Source organism: Embiotoca jacksoni, unplaced genomic scaffold (assembly GCF_022577435.1).
Source record: "Embiotoca jacksoni isolate LCO1_2020_lvr unplaced genomic scaffold, fEmbJac1.0.p SCAF_27, whole genome shotgun sequence".
Taxonomy (NCBI): Eukaryota; Metazoa; Chordata; class Actinopteri; family Embiotocidae; genus Embiotoca; species Embiotoca jacksoni.
The window spans coordinates 3,473,414-3,495,283 of record NW_027185378.1 but is presented as its reverse complement, the minus strand read 5'-3'; the positions used below and the strand labels follow the sequence as shown (position 1 = coordinate 3,495,283).

The 21,870-nt window shown below is 43.3% G+C and overlaps 2 protein-coding genes across 3 annotated transcripts in view; one reads left to right on the top strand and one right to left on the bottom strand.

Moving 5' to 3' along the window:
- The window catches only part of LOC138205128 (transcription factor IIIB 90 kDa subunit-like), a 94,439-nt gene that overhangs the window by 58,272 nt on the left and 14,297 nt on the right, over positions 1–21,870 (bottom strand). Inside the window, exons 5-11 of one of the 2 annotated variants that reach the window (XM_069160846.1) lie at positions 21,773–21,804; positions 15,639–15,711; positions 5,924–6,073; positions 3,474–3,567; positions 3,124–3,250; positions 1,494–1,533; positions 874–966 (exon numbers count right to left, since the gene is read on the bottom strand). In XM_069160846.1, the coding sequence (XP_069016947.1) occupies positions 874–966; positions 1,494–1,533; positions 3,124–3,250; positions 3,474–3,567; positions 5,924–6,073; positions 15,639–15,711; positions 21,773–21,804 (609 nt within the window). The remainder of the gene's footprint in view (positions 1–873; positions 967–1,493; positions 1,534–3,123; positions 3,251–3,473; positions 3,568–5,923; positions 6,074–15,638; positions 15,712–21,772; positions 21,805–21,870) is intronic. The other variant, XM_069160847.1, reaches the window with a different exon arrangement.
- LOC138205130 (BTB/POZ domain-containing protein 6-B-like) lies at positions 9,866–13,992 on the top strand. The gene is made up of 4 exons (XM_069160848.1): positions 9,866–10,897; positions 11,589–11,679; positions 11,864–11,982; positions 12,540–13,992. The coding sequence occupies exons 1-4, from the start codon at positions 10,479–10,481 to the stop codon at positions 13,570–13,572; spliced, it is 1,662 nt and encodes a 553-aa protein (XP_069016949.1). The 5' UTR covers positions 9,866–10,478; the 3' UTR covers positions 13,573–13,992.

Genomic DNA, 21,870 nt, shown 5'->3' with positions numbered 1-21,870 from the left:
CAGCTAAATGAGGCAGTAAAGATCATTACAGCCCAGAAAATATAAGTGACAAGACGGTGAGAGGAACAACTGTCAAATCATCTAGAGGTGGCGGCAAAAAGACATCTTGTTTTATCAGGAAAAAGTGACCTTGACTTGTTTTCTTAGTGTCTGTGGATGCTGCACTGGAGATACTGGTTTACAATAATGGAGGCAGGAGTTGCAGCGACATGTCTGCTGAGATTTGAGGAATAAAAAAAAAAGCAGCATGATTGTATGGAAATATTTTGAGTCAGAAGATCAGGGACAACTTAAAGCCAGATGGTGTCGCAGGACGCAGTGTGTGTGTGTGTGTGTGTGTGTGTGTGTGTGTGTGTGTGTGTGCAGCAGTTTGTCATAAAAGAGCTCATGTTGAAATATATTCATTTGATTGATTAGTTATTTTGTATCAAATTTGGTATAAAAAAATCCTGGAAATTCAACAGTTCTCCTTTATTGTCCTTATTAAAGAAGTATTATATAAACTATTGTCCAAATTCACTCCCCTGTTCACTTACTCACCAAACCCTGAATATTAAACAGTCACGTAGTTCACCTTAAAGTGTGCAGTACAAATCTCTAAGGATGTGTTGCATGGCTGTAATTACACATGCATTTTTGCACCATTATTGTGTTTGTGAATATATTTTCAGCCATGAATTCCAAGAAAAAGAACCTGTTTTTAAAATGCCCGAAGTGTAAAAATCCTGCAGAAACTGCAAGCCTGTTAGAGCAATAGTCGAGCGCTACAAGCTCCGCCCCAAACGTTCCTGAACCTTGAGAAAGTCGTACTTTCTCTGCCAGGACTTTAACGTGGGCCCTTCACCCTCCAGGACAGCTGCCCAAATCACTCACTTTGTTTGGTGTAGGCGGCGTACACTCCTCTCAGTTTGGGTCTGCTGTTCTGAAGCTCTGCGTTGATCTCATCCTGGTATACTTGAATTTCATCTGTCAGATAGAAAATCAAAAAATAAACGTGGACAAATACAACAACAAAAAACTAAAATGGTTCTTGAAAATGGAGCAGATGGAGAAACTGTTCCCTGAAGTGGATACATGCAGAGCGGTGCTTTTTTTGTCCCTCCGAGACTTTGCTAACCCTTTCAATTACATCTCCCTCAGGTCCATAATTGAACTATAATAAGTTAGTACTGGAACATAATGTACGGTTAATTGCAGGTTGTGCAGAAACTAAATCGTGTAAAAAAGCTCTTTCTTCTCTGTGTACTCTCTTTGTTGGCTTTGTTGTGTTCTTTTCTTTAACCACATCCAACAATGACCTGCATTCAGTCAAGGTCAGCCAAACGGAGACACGTCGAAGGAAAAACAAGAGAGTGTCACGAAAGTTTGTCTTTTGACTTTAAATTAGTTTAACTCCCAAGTAAAAAAAAACTAAAGAATTCAATTTATAAACTGAAAAAGAAAAGAGTTGTTTCTGATGCGATGGCAAACGGACAAGGATGTCGCATTCATACCTTCAACGTCATCTATCTTCTTCTTCAGCTCGATCTCAAGCTGCAGCGAGGGAGACAAAGGAGGGATTTTAAAACATGTCAGAATGAAAGATGAAACCACGAGGACTGTGGGTGGCTGGCAGCAAACAACTTTTACTCTCCGAAGAGATTTCTCTCCAGGGACGAACATGATACGGAAGAACAGCACTCATTATGTGTTGGAATAGTTAAAATGATTCTATTTTAATTTACTCTTTATATCTGAAACCTTTTACTTCCAAATTTAACTTTTTCCCACTTAGTCATGAAAAACTTCAGCTCATTACTTGGAAGATTCTCCTCCTTTAAAAGGATGTGAAAATTGGATTTATATGAAAATTAAACTTTCTCAAACTTTTGATCACATTTCATGAACTTTCATCACAGGACGGAGTTTGTCGCCGTTTTTGCGAGACAGACACTTTGTACTCGAGTCACGCGACACCAACTATGGAGGAGGGACTTTAATCCAGTTGTCATGGACACCATCTCTAACGAAAGCCAAGTCCAGCGCAGCAACTTTTTCAGGTATTTTCATCATTGATTCCTTTGCTTGTCCTAAAGCCCAGTTCAGACCAACGCTTCGAGACAAAACAAAACAATTTTACAACATTGCAGAAAAAGTTGCAGCAGTCTGAATCGGGCCGTCTCTGCTCGACTCAAACCAGCCGACGGTGTCGCCTTCTTTTAACAGCCAATCAGCTTGTGGCAAAGTCAGCTGGTCAAAATGGTGGAGTTTTGGACTGAAGGATGAGACGATCTTCGATTTATTGGAGGAGCAGCCATGTCTGTATGATGTATCACTTATGAGTTAAGATCAACATACAAACTGCTCTTTGTCACTCACTGCAGGTTTCAAAGTGTTGCAGATGGAAGAATTGGAAGTTTGCAAGTTTCATATCATCTTATTGCAAAGCTTTGGTCTGAAGTGGGCTTAATGATAAAACAAACAAAAAAAAGTGATCAGAACTCAAAATAATATCTTTAAATGTTGTGTTTTGTTCCATCAACAGTCTAAAAGTCACAATGTAGTCAGTTTACTAAAATGTAAGACTCGGAAAAGTAGAAAGTTCTCCTATTTGACCGCCTGGAACCATCAAATGTTTTATCATTTATGGTTGAAAATAGTTTTCTGATTCGTTTCTTAATCTTGTCATTTTTGGAGGTTTAATTTAATGCATAATCTACAAATTCTAAATTATTTTTAGATAGTGAACCGTTTAAAATTCTGCACTAAAATCTGACTGCACATCATCTCTTCTTTGTGGGAAAAGGGAAAAGTCTGACATGACATTAATGTTAAGTGGCTGGAGGCTTGATAGTGTCAGTTTAGCATTTTAGCAGCGATGCTCCCACCATCTGACACTGAGTGCGCAGAACAGTGATCTCTGACTGTTTTAGTTTAGAGGTTAATACCCGTCATTAATTATTTGAGGACGCCTGAGGGCTGCGTGTAATCATCAAGATAATACGAGATACATTTTTTATATTCCTCATAGGGAGAAATTTGTCATTTTAGGAGCTGCGGAGTTTATCAGAATTGAATGTGTATTTTTTTTTTCTGACATTAATTTCTTGAACCTCAGGCGAAGTTGTTTTTCCAGACGGATACCTGCTGGGCTTTTTTCTTCATCAGTCCGGCTGTGAAGCAGGGCGGGTCGCACTCCTGGTCCAGATCCACCTTCATGAACTCCTCGATGGTCAGGTGGCTGGTGGGCGTCTCCTCAAACTCCGTCAATCTAAAGCAGAAGTTCATCAAGAGGCAATTTTAAATAAAAAATTTTTTAAAAAAAGCACAAACAAATGAAGATTTAACAGAAAAGTCAATCACTGGAGGAAAAATGTAGGATCCTAGCAGTTTCAAAAAAGTGATTAGTTAATCTCCTGCTCACAAAAAACACACGACACCCATGTGAGGAAGCTTCCAACAAGTTCTCAAAATCAAAATCTTTCACCACCCACCGTTTCCTAAGCGTAGATTCACACACTTTCACGACGCTGACGACTTCTTTGGTGGTACGGCGGAAATCGTGTATACGAGCGGCGACGAGAAGAGCTGGAAACCGAAAACAAACAGCAACAATATTAAGAGATTTGACCCACAAGAAATAGCAGAAAATACCTGCATATAAAACAGTGAACGTCCACATTATAGCACCAGCAAAGACGTGATTGAACACTCCAACATTGTGTTTGGTTTGTAAGGCGTCTCTGCGCACCTTAAAGACTGAAGGAGGGAGCCAACCCGGCGGGGGCACCGCCGCCTGCCGAGCCAACAGTCCACCTCCACACACACACACGCGCACGCACACACACACACGCGCACACAGTTTTTAGAAAGAAAAAAAAAAAGAAGGAGGGAGTAACAACAACACTAATATTATGCAACGAATTGCAGCGCGAGCCTTGAAGGGGAACAGTTATATAACCGTCATTAGTTGCCTCCGCTGAAGGAGCCTGTTAAAAGATAGATGCATGCTCCTGCTTCCACATGCTCACACTTCTAACAGCCTTTAAGAGGGAAACGGTGGCTTTTAGCTCCACCGGGGACTTTCTCAAACATTTCATCGCCATCACCTCGAAACCTCGGGACTTCAAAGTTGCCGGCTCTCCCTCTCTAAACGCAGTTTACTTTGCCGTTTATCTCCTTTATATACAAAACCCTCCTGTTGTCCTTGAAATCATCAGGAGGTGTAATTTAAGCCCGCTTCTTTTCTTGAGAGGAACTTTCTGCAGACGTGCGTTTTCTCGTCCATCAACGGTGATATTTGCATCATATTTAGGAACAAACTTTTTTTTTTCCTCGCTCCATCTGAGAGGATCTCTCTCAATGATTTATGATAAGCAATTAATTATTCAGGCAATGCAGCAGAGGAACAGAGAAAGCTGAAAATTGAAACCGTGAGCGTAAACATGCAGCGAGCAGAGGAAGCCGGTGATTCGATTTCAGGACGTCTTAGCTGCTAACGCATCAAAGCTGAGCGGATTCGGGTTGACACCGAGCAAGAGGCAACAAGGAAGGGAGAGCTTTGAGCTCAGCTGCTTCACATAAAAATAAAAAATAAAAAAAACTGCCGCGCGGTTCTCGCATGAAGAGGACGACGGGTCGGCTGTGGAGGGTTCAGACGGGTTCACCTGCAGGTAGCGTTGGCAGATAGCAGTAAAAAGGCCTGAATACTTTTGGCTGCAGAAACTGTGAGGGAAGCAGGTGAACGTCGGGGCGCAGCAGCTGCACCTGCAGGTGATCAAACCTCGCTCGGCCTCTGGTTAACGTGCATGAGTTACATTATTGATGTGTGTAAGGAGATTCTCTTTTCTGCTGCTTCCTACAGGAAGAGATCAGAAGTCAAGGGGAGCTGTAGGTAAGATGACTGGAGCTGCTGGCAATGAGCCGGAAAACAGGTTTTATTCATGTTTCCTACATATTTGCTGCTACTGAAGACTGTCAAAGAGCACAAATGTTTTAGTAAATAGTTTTAGGGCAGGTTGGTTTAATTCCTCACCAGATAAACAGGTAAGACTTTAAATAGACATCTAAAAGTGAATTTAAGAAGTTAAAAAACGGAATTTTGGGAACATTTCACACCTTCAAAAAGACAAAATTTCAAAGATTTAATTATTTCCAGAACAGGGTTTCAATGTTTCGGTATCCTTGAAACGTCCATGCCTTGTGTTTTATTTTGTCACAATAGCTTACATGAGGACATTTTCAGTATTCAGAAACGGTGCAGCTTGCCAAAAACCCATAAAACAACTGAGTTGAGGTGAATTTGTTTGCAGCCTTCAAATTTCAGACTTTTTAAATGCACACCTTGAGTTGACAGACATCTGTCAGCTCTGCTTAGATAACGCGGGAAGAACATTTCTATTCGTAGTAACCTTGAAGTCAGAAATTTAGCTCTGACAGGTAGAAGGAAATAAACTGTGAGGATCTGAAACTATTAAAGGGCAACACAGCTTAAGTGCACATATGTCTCTGTCATCTTGGACATTAATTAAAAACTACAGTCTACCATCAAGATACACCAGTCAGGAGATAAATGCCAGATGTCTCATGTTAATGCGGTCCATATAAAAGCTGTGTTACCAAAAACAAAAAGGAAGATGCTATTTAGCTGTTTACAGATTTATTTCTTTGTACCCTTTTCATTAACAATCTCCTTTTATTAAGCTGATTAAAATCCCCCTTTGGCAGCGTTATAATGAACTTCTACCATAAAGTGTCACATACTTCTGACCACTGAGCAGCTTTCTGAGTATCAAAGATTAAAGTCTCTTGATGAAGGGCCTCTGAGCAGAGAGCGTTAATCACCTTCCTTCCTCAGACTTCAGGCTGCTTCCAGCACAACTCGCCTAAAAATAAAGATGATCACCCGCCGCGCAGGCACACAGTGTTCTGGTCTCGTGTTTACCTGCTCCACAGAGTCCCGACGGCCTTCGTCCCGTGTGCATCCAGTCCCTCTTCATCCTCTGCACCAGCCGCATCGCCGTCATGGAGACTTCGTGGTTCTTCTCGCCAAACTCCAGCATCTGGGAGAAACGGGGGATATACAGGCACGGGTCTGGTGGAGAGAGAGGGGGGAGGGGGGTTTCGGTCATCAGAAGGAAGACTGGCCAGGGAGGAAGTGACGGGTTGTTGAGACGATCTAGATGCAAATCTATTTACAGTACAGTGTCAAAAACTCCCACAGTAAGTAGAGATGTGAGGAGAACCGATACTTCGGAACCAAAAATCGATGCCAAAATTATGACCGTGACCGCGCTTGTGTTTTCGGGGTGCTGGACTAAAACAACAACACGTGGAAGGACTCCAGAAATTACAGCTGGATCAACAGGTCCGCTGCAGGAGCTTTGTACGGAGATATTTTAGGTTTGAGTCGGATGGTCCGAGAGAAGTTCAAGATGACCATCGGGGGGGGGGGGTGCAAACGGTGTCACGAAGCATTTAAAGGAGGAAACGCTTCAAACCGATTCAAACAGCTTAAAAGAAAGACGTCCGGATCTGTGCAGATAACTCACAACATTGCAGCAACAATAAAGGAGATCATGTTGAAATATATCCACCTTTGATGTATATCTAGTTCAAGATGCAAATAAAACAAAGATCCAACATGTGATGGCAGAGATATTTATTCTCTCTCATCTCAGATGACATCGAATAACTAATGCCTGAATTATTAGGACCATGTTGTGCTCTATATTAACCCTCAGGCTGCTACCTGTTTACAGATTGTCTTAGGATTTATCCACGTTATACTGCCCAGAAAAATCGCAGCTGCTCAGCTGTGAAATACTAAATGTTGGTGATTCATCGGTGCCTGAAATTTTAATTTGACTGTTAATTATGAAGTAAATTATTGATTATATTATATAAGGAGCAGTAAATGAGCGCCTACGTGTGTCAAGTTTGTTTTCAAACTGCATGTAATTTGATGCAACGGCAGCAAAGGGCACGACACAGTTTATGGTTGCGCAGTGATTACGTTCATCGTTTTTGTTTTGTATGATTGATTGGAGAGGATAAACTGCGGTAACGACAGCGTACGAGTCCGTCATGCTGAAGTTTCAGGGTCTGGTTTTAGATCTGTTTGTCTCTCCCGACCCGGCTGCCAAAAACCTCTCAGAAATCATAGTTTAGCCAAAAACGCCGTCCAATAAACAGGCGGCTCGTGTGCCCGCGCGACTTCTGTTTACAGGCCCCAGTAAGTCTGAGCGGTAAACAAACCAAAAGCACAAAAATACCCGACCCTGCAAACTTTCCCACTTTCCACACAAAGAAAATGACCGAAATCATGTCTGAAACGCGCACAGAATTAAACTGACTACCACCTGTGAGCTTCCCAGTAAAACCAGTCCTCCCAAAACTGGCTGCCAATTAGCTCCACTGGAGAACAGGAGGATTAGCATTTAGCTCGAGTGCACCTCCAAGCAGGCTGTTTCTCATTCAGCGTCTCCCATCCAGATTTCCTCAGCTGGCGAAAGGATTTGAATTGGCAACCGTCCAATTAAAAGCTCGCTTCTTAAACTTTCTGTAGCCCAAACATCTCCGAGAGGCTTGAACGGTGTCGCCTATCATAAACTTTATGGAAAATACTTTGGATTATGCTTTAAAAAAAAAAAAAGAAAAAAAAAGGTAAAACATATCAGAACCACCTGCTTTTGCCATAAAACAGCCCGGCAGGTGGCCAGTTTGCTTTTAGTATGTTTTACTAATAGATTTGATCATTTTACGAAACCTAATTAAATGCTGATGTTAGGAGAAATCTTGTTTCTTTTGTAGCCCGCAGACCAAAAAAGTCGAGTTTCGTGTCCCCGCTATGACAGTGGAGTTGAATATCTTTGAAGTCAGTGGCTCCGTTTAAAGAGCAGTCCAGTGGAAAGCTGGTAGAGCCAGCTGGTAATCAGATCCAGGCTGATCCCTCCCTCCCTCCTTCCCCCCTCTGCACCGTGTAATGATACGTCTGCAGAGCCGGCCATCGCTGTTCCAAGTTTTACTGGAGTTTCAGTAAATGCAAAAAAAAAACATAGCCTGAGAAAAGAGGTTGTTTAAGAAAAAAAAAATCAAACCTCAAATCCTCTTTCACAGCTGAATATAATCAATGTGCGATGCTCAAACAGTCCAGGAGTCATTCAGTGATGGAGTGCTGCAGTTTACCTTTTTTCGTGTACCCTCAACTTGCCTCGCCTACATTCCCCAAAATTACTTCGACCACCCTCCGAGAAGGGCCGCGAACTTTCTCCATTCAATCAAATGCGGGAGCAGGGCCGCATGAATAGCATTAAAGCGTTATCACTCAGTCGTGAGGTAGCTGCGCCCTTCCCTCAAAACCCGAAACTGAAATGCATTCTGGTCTATATTTTGGGTTATTGTGGGAGTAGAAATCAGTCTGAGTTTTTCTCTCCTGTAATGATTTTTTTTTCTCTGTTGAATATATGGGACCAAAAACCTAATCATGTTTTTAGATTACTAAATTAAATTCTTGTGTCCAACTCAAACGAAGCGAAATACTCAGATAAGATTTCATGTTGTTCACTTATTCAGTAAACCGAATGAAGATACATCATCAATAATCGGTAATTACAATGGCTGTATCACAGATTCACACAATTATAAAGGGGCAAAGAATGCACTGACTTTTGCTTATGTGTGTATTTGTATTGTATTGCCGTGTAAATAATGTTTCTTTTTCTCTGGGTTTACGGTTAAAATAATGCAACTCAAAACATTTACGGCTACTATCACAAAAAGGGCAATTGACTTGTCCTCATTAATATGCAGAATATTATGTTTCTCCTATATAGTTTAAGATAAATTGCAGTGACTTCAAATCACAGCACATATCAAGACAGACTGGTGTAAACGGAGGTGTAAATTCAGATGTAAAGAGGTTTATTAGTTCTCTGGTATTTCCTTTGTTATTGAGGCTCCTCATTATCCCGGGCTGGAGGGTCAGATTTAACCGACCTTCTTTTTAAATTTCTATTTATTCAACCACGGATAGATTATCTGAACAGGCCTACTACTGGGCAGAAGTCCAAAGTCCTGAGGCATCAGAGGGGCCCAGGGTGTGACTTGGTATGAAGAGACTTCGTATTTACTGTTGGAACATCCCTCAGTTCAGTTAAAAGATGCAAAACAACTGTGAAGGGATGCAAAACAATCCCAAAGAGACACAAAACCACCAAAAATAGATGCAAAATGACTCAATCCAGACAGAAAACCACAACAACAAAAAACAAAATGACAGAAAACAGATGTAAAATGACTAAAAAGAGACACAAAACAAACACAAAGAGATACAAAATGACTATAAACCAACACAAAGCCACAACAAAAAGACAAAATGATCCAATGCAGATGAAAAATTAACCAAAACAACACAACCAATACGGCACATAAAATAAATCCATAGACACAAAACCAACACAGAGATAGAAAATGACCAAAACCGATGCAAAATGCCTAAAAAAGACCCACAAAACAACCATAAATGGACCAAAAAACGACCACAAAGAGTCACAACACTGTCCCAAACACATAAAAAGATGATTACAAAGACACAAAACATCCACAGAGACGAACAACAACCACAAAGACACGTTGGTCGTCCACTTTAACTCTGAGGGTCGTCCCTATACAGAGGGTAGTGTGGGGGCCCTTTTACCCGTGAGCCCCGGGCCCCATTGTCTCGCGCTCCGTCCATGCAGAGGAGGCGGGCTCAGGCCGTGACGCCCTCTGCGGAGCTGCCGAGGGAGGCGCTTCTGCCCCCCTGACGTCGGCGCTGAGCGTGAATCTGATTGGTCCTCAGTGAGCCCTGGGCGGCCGACGAGATCACGACGAAATAAAAAAAAAAAAAAAAAAAAAATCAGAAAAAATAGAGCAGACCTTAAAAACTCCCGACAAATGACTATTTACCTCGGACGCGTACGGACGCGACGGAACATCGCAGCTGGCCGGGACTCGGTCGACAGCCAGTTGGGGGAAAAGAAGGAGAAATATCTGTGAGGATTAACGCAGAGGCGGGGTGGAAAAAAAAAAAAAAAAAAGAGGAAGGACTTGAATCCCAGCTGCGACTATCCGGATTACCCACTCACTGAAAAAGGGAAAACAAGCGACGCTTCGTGGACATTTCTCCGTCCGGAGAAGATGAGCTGACCGCCAGGAAAAAAAAAAAAAAAAAAAAAAAGGAGCCCAAAGTGTTCGTGGTGGAAGTTGGAAACGGAGGAGGAACCGGACTCCACCGGGCCTGGACGGATATTTATATGTTGTCGTGTAAACTTCGAGGTCGATGCCGTTTTAAAGCGGCGCAGTAGGAGCCGGAGTCCACTCAGAAAACCAGGAATTCTCCGCGGAGGGAACCCCCCCTCCTCCCCACACACACCCCCCTATCACCGAGTTCATTTCGACCCCCGAAGCGAGTCAATTCCCCGGGTAATAACGCGGAAGAAGGTCGGTTGGTTGTGCCGATGCCAACGGCAGACTGCAGGTTGCTCCATCATGGCCGGATCATGAGGTGTTTGACTTATCTACTCCTACTGCCAGAAACACTGAAAAAGTCCAAGAAGGTCGGCAAGCTCCCGGGCAGGCTGCCGGTATGTTATGAGATCCTGACTCTGTCCCTGTCGAGTAAGAAGAAGCAGCAGCAGCAGCAGCAGCAGCAGCAGAGGAAGATGGCTGCGGAGTTGTACCCCGCCGCCAACACCAACAACAGCAACCTGGCCAACGGCACTACGGTAGCGGACACGGAGAAGACCAAGGAGGTGCAGGTGTGCCAGGCCAGCAGCAGCAGCAGCGCGGCGACCACCCCGACCACCCAGCAGAACATCAACAACAACAACGTCGACCCACCCAGCTGGCAGTGCAGCCACCCGACGCTCAGAGAGAGGTAACTCCGGCATGCTCGGGACCACATTATCTGGAGAGACCGAAGGGAGGAATCATAAATGTGGGGTGGGGGGGGGGGGCCGAAAGGACCATGAAATACTTTAAAAGTCACGACCGAGTAAAGGACAGCCAACTGTAATTAATATGGAGGAGATAAGGAACAGCAACAAAGTGCACTAAAGTCACTGCTGTCGCTAGTGGGCATCAGATACACTCGTTTTATTTGCTTTTATTTTGGAGGAAAGTATTTCTGCAGGACCTGGTTATTATTGCGACACAACTACTCTTTAAGTTTCTATAAAACAAATATAGTTCTGCTTGCATGGCCTACTATACAAATATGAAATAACAAATATGAATTCAGCTGTTGTTGTTTTTTTTAACCATAAATCACTATGATTTCATCTCCGTAAATGATCAGTTTATTTATTGATAACCTCTCAGTTTGGACTTGATTTGCCAAAACAAGACATTTGAAAATGCCCCCATGCCCTCGGAGGACTTGTAGATCGCAATTAACTGGAAAGACCAACAATGAATTGAGAAAACAATGAGTGGCTTTTTGTGCAGGCTTCCTACAACCTCCCCAAACCTATGAAAATAACCAGTGTCTCCAGGCAAACGGCGTGTGGGAGGACTTGACGTTATACAATACTTGAGGCTTATTCGTGTAAACCTGCTCTGCTTTGCAGGAATGCCTTGATGTTTAACAATGAGCTGATGGCCGATGTCCACTTCATCGTCGGGCCCTTGGGGTGTTCGCAGAAGGTTCCAGCACACAAGGTAAATGACGTTTCTGTGCTTCAAAATGTAAATCTACGTCCCTGCGCCAGTGCCCGTGTGACTGTTCCTGCTCTTGTACTGAACTTAAAGAAGAAAAGAAAAGAAAAGAAAAAAAAAAAAAAAAAAAGGTTGTGGTTCATGTGTCTCTGACGCATCCGTCTCCTCCTCCCCTTCCCCTCCACAGTATGTGCTGGCCGTGGGAAGCTCGGTCTTCTGTGCCATGTTTTACGGCGATCTGGCGGAGGAGGAGTCCGAGATCCATATCCCAGATGTGGAACCTGCTGCTTTTCTAATTCTGCTGAAGTAAGCCACTCGCCGTCCCTCACACGGCCAACCGAGAAGCGGAGATGACAGGCGCAGTCAGTGTCACTTCAAAGCATATTATTACTCATCCAAAGCTAAGCAGAGGTGAATGCCAAAATGCTGGGAGCGCCAGAGAGCAGTGGCAGCAGCACAGTGCCTCTAATTGCCGGTTTTCTCAGCGCTCTTTGTTCAACTCGAAACATTTATCTTTCCTTTTCCTCATCCTCAGCCTGACAGTTTTCTTATGTGCACACTGGTAGTTATAAATAACGTGCCTTTGTTGCTCAATTCAGTAGCATTGGCTCAGATGGCATCTTGGACTGGTAGGATGGGTAGAGTCACTGTACGATCCTCAGGGAAGGAAAAAAAAAAAAAAGATCTTTTTTTTTTTTTCCATTTTGCTTTTTGCTCGACTCCTTTAATGGAATGGAAATTAGATGAGAAATGAGGAGCCAAAGTCAGTTAATGAGATTGTGATGTTCCTCATATGGCGTCTTACTCCATCAGTGCCAGTAAGTTAGATTTCGGTGTATTTACGTCTCTCTTCCTTCTCCCAGGTACATGTACAGCGACGAGATTGACCTGGAGGCGGACACGGTGCTGGCCACCCTGTATGCTGCCAAGAAGTACATTGTCCCCGCACTGGCAAAGGCCTGCGTCACCTTTCTGGAAACGAGCCTGGAGGCCAAGAACGCCTGCGTGCTGCTCTCCCAGAGCCGCCTGTTCGAGGAGCCCGAGCTGACGCAGCGCTGCTGGGAGGTGATCGACGCTCAGGCCGAGCTGGCGCTGGGCTCGGAGGGCTTCTGTGAGATCGACCTGCAGACGCTGGACATCATTTTGCGGAGGGAGACCCTCAACACCAAGGAGGTGGTGGTGTTCGAGGCGGTTATGAACTGGGCGACGGCGGAGTGCCATCGACAAGGTTTGGGGCCCACCACCCGCAACAAAAGAGATGTCCTGGGGAAGGCGCTGTTCCTGGTGCGCATCCCCTCCATGAGCCTGGAGGAGTTTGCTAACGGGGCGGCGCAGTCCGATATCCTGACGCTGGAGGAGACGCACAACGTGTTCCTGTGGTACACCGCGGCTAAAAAGCCAGAGCTGGACTTCCCTCCGACCGCCAGGAAGGGCTTGGCTCCTCAGAGGTGCCACCGCTTCCAGTCCTCGGCGTACCGGAGCAATCAGTGGCGCTACCGCGGCCGGTGCGACAGCATCCAGTTCGCGGTGGACAAGAGGATCTTTATCGCCGGTCTGGGTCTGTACGGGTCGAGCGGCGGCAAAGCCGAGTACAGCGTCAAGATCGAGCTCAAGAGACAGGGGGTGACCCTGGCGCAGAACGTGACAAACTTCCTGTCGGACGGGTCGAGCAGTACGTTTCCGGTGTGGTTCGAGCATCCGGTTCAGGTGGAGCAGGACGCCTTCTACACGGTGAGCGCCGTGCTGGACGGGAACGAGCTGAGCTACTTCGGCCAGGAGGGCATGACGGAGGTGCAGTGTGGCAAGGTGACATTTCAATTCCAGTGCTCCTCCGACAGCACCAACGGGACGGGAGTACAGGGAGGACAGATCCCCGAGCTCGTGTTCTACGCGTGAGCCGCTCCGGACTGCTGACGGAAAATTAGGTCCATCGTCGCCTCCCAGCCTTCTAAGTAATGTAGCATTAAAAGACACTTGAGTAACGTCACACTAAATGGCCTGGTTAGTTCTTTGAGAGACTATTTTAAAAGCAAAGGAGCTGTTGTTTTATCTAATTTAATTTAATGTTATTTTTCTATTTAAATACCGATTTAACGTTATTTGCTCGGACGCTTGTGTCCGAGGCGCTGCGGCTGCTGTAGAAACAACATTAACACAGCGATCTGTGGTTATGTAATCAAGCTGAGCTCCACAACTGGAACAAGTAGGGACTGCTTCAAATTGTGTAATTGCAAGTCTATATTACAATGTTGTTACTATGGTCCGAGCAGCAATGTCACACGAGGAGCAAACTTTATGTAGTGTTATGATTCTAAATGCAAAAAAAAAAAAAAATGCAAAAAAAAAAAAGTAGAAATCTTGTCCGAAGCAGAGTTGTTTTGCACTTCAAAGGACGGCCTCAGAAACGTTGTGTCTTTTGTAAAATACAATTTAACTGTTTGACAGCTTGATGCTGTTAAAAGACCAGATGTGTTCTGTACAAGAATGCTTATACACCTGAAGATGAAACATAAAGGTTATAATGTGATCAAAACCACAGACGTCACATCATTACAGTGCCAGGGTGAGGGAGCGGGGATCCGAGGGGCAGCAGCGCCCTCTGGGTACGACCGCGTGAACTGCACGCTGGATTTATGAAAACATGCCGGTCTTAAGAGCTGCGGGGGGGGGGGGGGGGGGGGGGGGGGGGGGTGTGGGGGGTGGGCACAGGTTCAGGGGCCAAGGCTTCAAGGGGCCCCTGAGGAGGTATCTTTTTTTTTTTTATATATATAAAGTCAGCATTTCTTGTTGGACAGTGACAGGATTCAGTCTACAGTGGGTCTATCCTGAGCTATAAATACAGAGAATGTGCCGATATGCAGCCTGATTGATTGATGTTTATATTTCTCATTCATCTTCTCCTAATTCAGCTGCACGGTGTTAATCGACAGTATATTAAAACTAGAAAAACACTAGATTTATTGACGTGAAGCTCTGGTCGAAGGAAGTACTTTGTCATTATTTCTGTGGAGGACGTTGGTGTGGATCATCTGTAGCAGGAAGGACACTTATGTCCAGTGCTGACAGCAGACCTCTTCATAATCTTCCAGTGCTTAGAGCTTATAATTGTGACCAAAAATGTATGTAAACTATATGATTATAACTTTATTTAGTGCGCGTTAGGTTGAGCCTCCCAAAAAAAACAGCTGAAACGTAGGTTTTTGCCAGCAACTTAAATTTAGTTGAAGCATCAGATGTTCCAACACAGCCACTAAAAGACTCTCAATGTTTTGAGATCAATGAGTTCAGACTTCAGAGTATAATGTGAAAGTTTTGGGCACTAAAATTAAAGTGAAGGATGCTTTTAAAAACAATGGCATGAATAGCTTTTTAAATCAAGGTGCTTGACAGGAACATTAAAAAAAAAAACAGCTGCGACTCTGGAGGAGCTTTCTAAAGTTTGGAAATATAAAACCCAGATGCCCGACATTTAACCCTTTGCTGGTGTTTTATTTGCAGTCTTGATATCCATAAAAGGTTATTTTTGTCGTTTTAAAAACAGAAAACCATCCCGGTATAGTTTCACATTTCTGCTTTAAAAACGAGAGTTTAAGAGCTCTTTGTTTTGCCTTTTTGTCGAAAATCAGAATATTTGCACCATTTCCTGTGCAACATTATCAAAACCTCTGCAGTAACCCCTTTAAAATCATTTGTCCAGCAAACACAACAAACATTCTCCAGTTTCAGCCTCTCAAATCTGAGGATTTGCTGCTTTTCCGTTTTATTTCATCGTTAACTGGATGTTTTTAGGGGGTTTTGGATTATCGGTTGAACCAGAAACTCTCATTTTTGACCATTTTTCTTTGCAAAATACAGACAAAACGGTTAAACAATGGTGCGTGACAACAGCCGAGTCAGCATTTCGAAAGCGCCATTGAGTATAAAAGAAAGAGACCGAGAGAGGGGGAAATTGAGGACAGTACCTATAGCTGGAGCATTGATGCAAAGCTCTCTGGCCAGAACGAGAAACGTTTTTCCCAAGATGTAGACGTTCACCTGCGGAGAAGAACACGAACACGATGAGTAAAGTGTGTTTGTCAGACATAAACATCACAGTTCGGTTTCATTTCAGCTGCCATTAAACCCTTTTTAAAAAGGAATTACAATAGAGCTGGAGCTTCGGACCGCAGCGTTTTCCCCTCGGCGGGGCCGAACAGACTGTCAGGGCTGTTGCGTCACAGTCAGGTTAAGTGTCCCGGTTACATAATGGACCCGAAGGTTGCAGAACATTTCCCTTCAATATGTGTGATTAAAAGCTGAGCTCCGGGTGCCGATTGAAGGGATTTGAAGGGTCTCTTCAAACACGCAGCTCTGTCGATTAATTTCTAATCAAAAATATCTGCCGCTGCATTCGCCCTGCTGGCAGCTTTTTTTTTTTCCCCTTGTTCTTTTTTTTCTCCTATCCTTCACATTGATTTCCTGTAGCTAAACTGGAGATCTGAGCGGTGCAGTAGAGCGTCTTTCATTTCTTACTCTAACTGGATCATAAACTGATCAAACCTTTCTCAATCTGAACGGAGGGATGATTTTTATCGTAACAAAGTGGCCTTTCCAGACAAATCTGCACACGTCAGCACAAAAAACAGAGACGCAGGGTCATTTTGATAACCGAGTTTTGAGGGGGGTGGGGGGGGGAGCAAAACTGAGGCGCGGGACAAAGTGTTTGTCTTTAAGGTGAAGCAATTTATGATAACAAAAAGATTTCAGCTTCTATAACTGCTTGTGCTTCTGAAAGTTTAACTCCTGAGAATCACACAAGAGGTTGATCAAGACTTGGGAGAAGTTTTGAGAATCTGTCATCAGATGCTTTGTCTGTAAACGGATATTTGGTGGTTTTAACCATTTCATTTTGAGTGTTTTACAGCTGAAGCCATCAGACTGATCCTCGTTTCAGCGAAACTTTCTCTGCTTCGAGCTTCTCAAACGTGAAGATTTGCTGCTTTTCCTTGTATTATGACAGTAAACTGGATTTTTTTTTTTTTTTTTTTTTTTTTTTTTTTTTTTTTTTGGGGGAGTTTGGACGGACGGTGATATAACAGCAAATTTGATATTGTATTCAAGCAAAGTTTTTGTCAGGCTGCTTTGTTTGTGTCACTTTCTCTTTTTTAATCTGCAGAGTTGAAACCAGTAGATTCCCAGTTCTGCTATTCTGATTCGAGTGACAGTGACATGAATATTTAGGCATTGTTTTGTATGAATGTCCTGCAGCTCTGCAAGCAAACACCGTCTTGGTCAATAAAAATTAAAAAAAAATAGAAGATTCTATACTTTAAAAAAAAGTGCATTTAGGTACTTTAAGATCATTTTAAGCCCTTTTTTTGTTACTTGTCCCTGATCATACCAGCCAGATTATTCCCATAGACACAAACACTGCCTCGAACAGGGAGCAGTAATCATGGTGAGGACCTTAACTCCATAAAATAAAAGGACCAAACAGCAGGATCCACTGTGCTGCAGGAGGGTATTCGGTTTATACGGGTGTAAAAGCTTCACAATCACGTGCTTTTAAGACTTCAGTCAATTTAATGTGGAGACTTTTTTACTATCTTTTCCCCAGGAAACTACAGCAGCAGTAAAAAGTTTGGACACTTAACACTTATTCAATGTTGTTTTTTCTACAATGTAAAACAAAACTTGGACCTGTGAAATAACACATTTAGAGTTATGCCGTCTCTACTTACACTCTTGAAGGAGTTCCCACACACACTGAGCTCTTATTGTCTGCGTATTCACTTTTTTTTATGACTTTTTAAGACCTGCAGACTATAAAAAATTGTGAATCTATCCGTTAACCGCCGCTGTGGAGAAATTTGACCCAAAACTATAAATAAAAAAAAATAAGAGTTTATGGGAAAAATCCATCTATTTATACTATTATGGAAAACTTCACATATTCCCATCCTGAACTTTATAAACTGGGGGATGAAACATTTCCCATTAGAAACCTTCTGGAACAGCATCTGATGAAAAGTCCCTCGTGCACTTAAAAACTAGGCTGAGCAGCAAACTAGAAACCTGGTTTGTTGCAGGAGGAGCAGGACGGGTGGTGGAGAGGGAGGGGGGGGGGGGGGGGGCTGAAGGAGAGGGGTGGTGGTGGAGGGCAAGTGTGTCACCAGGGTTATCACAGTGGATCCTCCCAGCACAGATGCTTCATTGTATTTAACCCCTACAACACCTCCAGAAGGCTCTGCAGTAAATTCTGGGCCCCCCCTCTTCCCCCAGCTCCCTCTGAAAGGACCCAATGATGGATACCGCCGAATAACAAAGCCACCGGGCTGCACATCTATCATCTTCTTCACGAATTAGCACCATCACACCCCAGATTTAAGTTCTGCCGCGGGTGAAATCTGAAGCAGGAGGCAGTGAAAGATGGAGGATCAGGTCGTGAACTCGGGTCAGATTTCTGTCATTCCTTCAGACCGTCTCTCATCAGACCTCCGGGGGCCGAGAGAGAGAGAGAGAGAGAGAGAGAGAGAGAGAGAGAGAGAGAGAGTGAGTGTTTTCAGAGCATATAGATGGACTCTCACTTTCAGCCCCCCCTGGAGTCAGGCAGATGCTGCTCTGCTATTCTGGGAGATGGACTCTGGCGAGGAATTTATACACAAAGGCAGAAACGGTGGTGGAGGAGGAGGAAGTGGAACAAGTGTGGTCACTTTTAAGTTTAAAAAAAAAAAAGTACAAATTACTGTGTGATTACAGCTGAAACAAGGATGTGGATCATTACTTATGATTGTCAAAAAACATCTTTACTATTTTTTTAACAGCTTTGCAAAAAAAACCTCGTTTTAACATCAATCGTTTTAAATGTTTTGGGATTTTATTTTATTTTATTTTTTTTGTGCATCTGACAAAGTAAACAGACATTAGCTGCCTGGAACGGCCATTTTGGAAACTACATTAGTAATTGGGATCGACTTGCATTATCGTCAGGTTCAAAATAAACTCATTTCTAGCAGCAGCAGATGTCTGTTTTAAGCTAAAATCCACTTCATACTACTTGACCAGCACCAAGCAGCAAACAGACAAAACGAGAGACGAGCCAGCAACACAGTGAAGCATTTAGCAGCTTAAGAGACAGATATTTTTGTCAGGAGGTGGTGGAGACCAAAAACAGAGCAACAAGAGAGTCATAAACTGGACTTATAGTCATTCGGTGGACACAGACTCTCGTCCTGTGTCGGTTATATGAAAATAATCTGCTGACAAGTTCACCACAACAACCTTATGAGGTGATAATATATCGTTGTGTTTCTTGCTTGTTGTTTGGCTCACAAATTGCCCAAAAAGTCAGTCCACTATTACAGGTTTAAATCAAATGTTTGGGTCTAATACTTGCAGTTTTTTTCATTCTCATCATTCTTTTAGTACTAACAACACTCTACTCAATAAGTTAATTGTGTTGTCAGACAACCAAACAGGCCTCGTGTTTGGAAGCAAGGGATAAAGGCAAAACAGGAAAGTCTTAAAAAACATCCATCTGAATATACGGATGCACTTCCTGCTTCGCCTCTGACCTACTGTACTTACTGTGGCTGCAGGCAGAGTGTAACTAATGAGAACCCATTGTCAAGGATCACTTTAGGGAATATAATCCTCGTGTAAAGAGAAGAAGTTGTCGAAAAAACTGCAACAATAAGACCCGCAGAAACACTGGAAACTCAGCGATTCACTGAACTGTAGAAATCAAAAGAATTAGAAAATGTGTCAGCGATTTAATGCAGTTTTGCAAAGATTTTCCTCCATGTGATGCACACGATGCGGACATGTCCCAAAAACAAGTTTCAAAACTGCCAAACGTCCGCGATTATCTATTTATAAAATGTTAAAATACATAAATTTAGATGACATTCATCACAAACTTCCGAAAACGCTGCATTTGACTCCGAGCTCAGGTCTCTGAAGTCAATCGCTGCACTTCGAAGCGTCGGCAGCGGAGGAGCTGGTGTGTGAACCCCAGGAGAATATAATACCCTCTACAACGCGGCGCTAAGTGAAACTTTCCGGGTCGAAGGGTTAACTCGAAACACCCCACAATCAGAAACGCGGCGCGGTTACTCAATACTTGGCGGCTCGACAGGTGGACGCAGAGACCGAGGCTTCGGACACGAACGCGCATCAACAACAACCCTAAAAGACAGAAACTACAGAAGCAAGTCTTTAGCTGCGGCGCGAACACTGAAAACAATTATGAAAATTTGTGATATTTTGTTTGATGCGGCCAAAATGTTTGTTCCCGTGGATCGAAATGTTTTCTGCCCGATAAACACTCAGCAGCTTTTAATGGCGGATATAAAAGATACGTCTACCTTTCTTTCAATATGCAGCATCTTAAAACACAATCCACGTCGCACCCTGATGTTTCCTCTCCCAAAATGCTTCTATTTACGTTCACAGCTCGTTAAGGCGACTATAGCAATCGATAATGACGTGATCACGACCAATTTAAAAACTTAAATCAAAAGATTTGATGTCAAAAAAACGTGAATTTAATTGGTCAGGTGGTATTTTGGTGCCAAGAATGATGGAATTTTAGGTCGTTTAAACACCTGAAGTCCGGTTTCATGTTGTCGTTATATTGTAAACATTCGATCCGGCTCCTTTTGGATTCACAATGCAAATTTGCGAGCGCACAAAGGAACTTTGCATGAAATACTTCTGTTCCTGTTCATTTTAGTTGCCACTATATTGCAATTTTTATGACGGTACGACCGTTGCTTATATTCCCGTCAGTTCCCGCATTTTCATGCGTTTTTCAAGCTGAATCTTGATTTCTTTGTCGAACCAAACGACCATTAAACATCCTCCTGCTCCCCCCCCCCCCATGTTCATTTCCTTTCTGGTTTAGTGACACATTGAAAGTCTTTAAATTGTGATGCAGCTAAAGTGTTTCAATAATGTGCGGGCGTTTTTTTTTTTCATAGGTCTCTGCCCAACACACCTGTTGTTCAAAACTATGCGTGCGTGTTAAACATTTGCATTTCATGTGGGAAAAATAACAACAACATATCAACCACTGAATAAATGAACAACATGCTAAACTTCACATCAGAGACAGATAACCTACGCAGCTGATATTTAAAGTGAGTATTGATCCAGCCCTCATCAATACTTCAGCCTGGGCAGCTTTGTGAAAACAGGCTGAGGCTGACAGAGCTGACCATTCATCCAAACAATGCAGGAAGGACCAAGTGGTCTGGGGTGGGGATCCATAAAAAAAAAAAAAAAAAAAAAAGTGATTGGTGGACTCGAACCACCCCACAGCAGCAGCCTCGCCGCTCAGCATTAATAACCCCACCCACCCAAAATCCACTTCAAATCCACTCCCAGCCTCCAAATGCCAGGGTGTGTGTGTGTGTGTGTGTGTGTGCAGGGTCGGCGGGGGGGGTCGGCCGGCTCCTCCGGGACAGCTGGGTGCATAAAAATAAAAGGCTGGGACCAGCTGGGACTCCGAGAAATGTCCCACCACCACCACACCACCACACCCGACTCACCGAGAATCGGCTGCCATTAAACATGCAGACAAATGGAGGGGTTTCTAAATTTATACACACACACACACACACACACACACACACACACACACGACTCAGGTTTAATTACACGGGGTGAACGTCTGAATGCAGGAGCGGTTAGGCAGAGATGCATTATGGGAAGTTGTGGGGAGAGGTAAAGTGGCTGCTTTAACAGGGATGGGCATCCTCGAAGGAAGAAATGAAAGAGTTCTCTTTAAAAGTTTTCCCATAAAAAAGTTTTTTTTATCATCTAATTTATTGCAAATTTCTTCATTTGATCAATAAAAATGGTCAATCACTGATTAGAAAGTTGAAATTGAGAGTTTTAGAAATTAGTTGGTTCATCTCTTCAGTAACCGATTCACCATTTTAAAGCAACATTTTATGGTTCCGGCTTCAAAAGTGTCGGACTTCAGTTAAATTATTGTTCTACAACGGATATTTTTCACCGTTTGCTGGCGGTTTATAGTTCAAAGAATTCACTGATTAACCAAGAAGAAGATAATCAACAGATATAATCAACAGTTTAAGTTTTAGAAACGTACCTGCAGAACGTCGCTGAGGTCGAGCAGCATGTCTGAGAGAAACAAGTCAAGGCAATGAAAACAAAAGAATCTGATTCACAATAATTTGTCATGAAAAT

Coding starts and splice junctions, on each gene's coding strand:
- LOC138205130 (XM_069160848.1), top strand. CDS start 10,479: ATGCCAACGGCAGACTGCAGGTTGCTCCATCATGGCCGGATCATGAGG. Junction 10,898..11,588: donor CACCCGACGCTCAGAGAGAG/GTAACTCCGGCA, acceptor TCTGCTTTGCAG/GAATGCCTTGATGTTTAACA. Junction 11,983..12,539: donor GCTTTTCTAATTCTGCTGAA/GTAAGCCACTCG, acceptor TCCTTCTCCCAG/GTACATGTACAGCGACGAGA.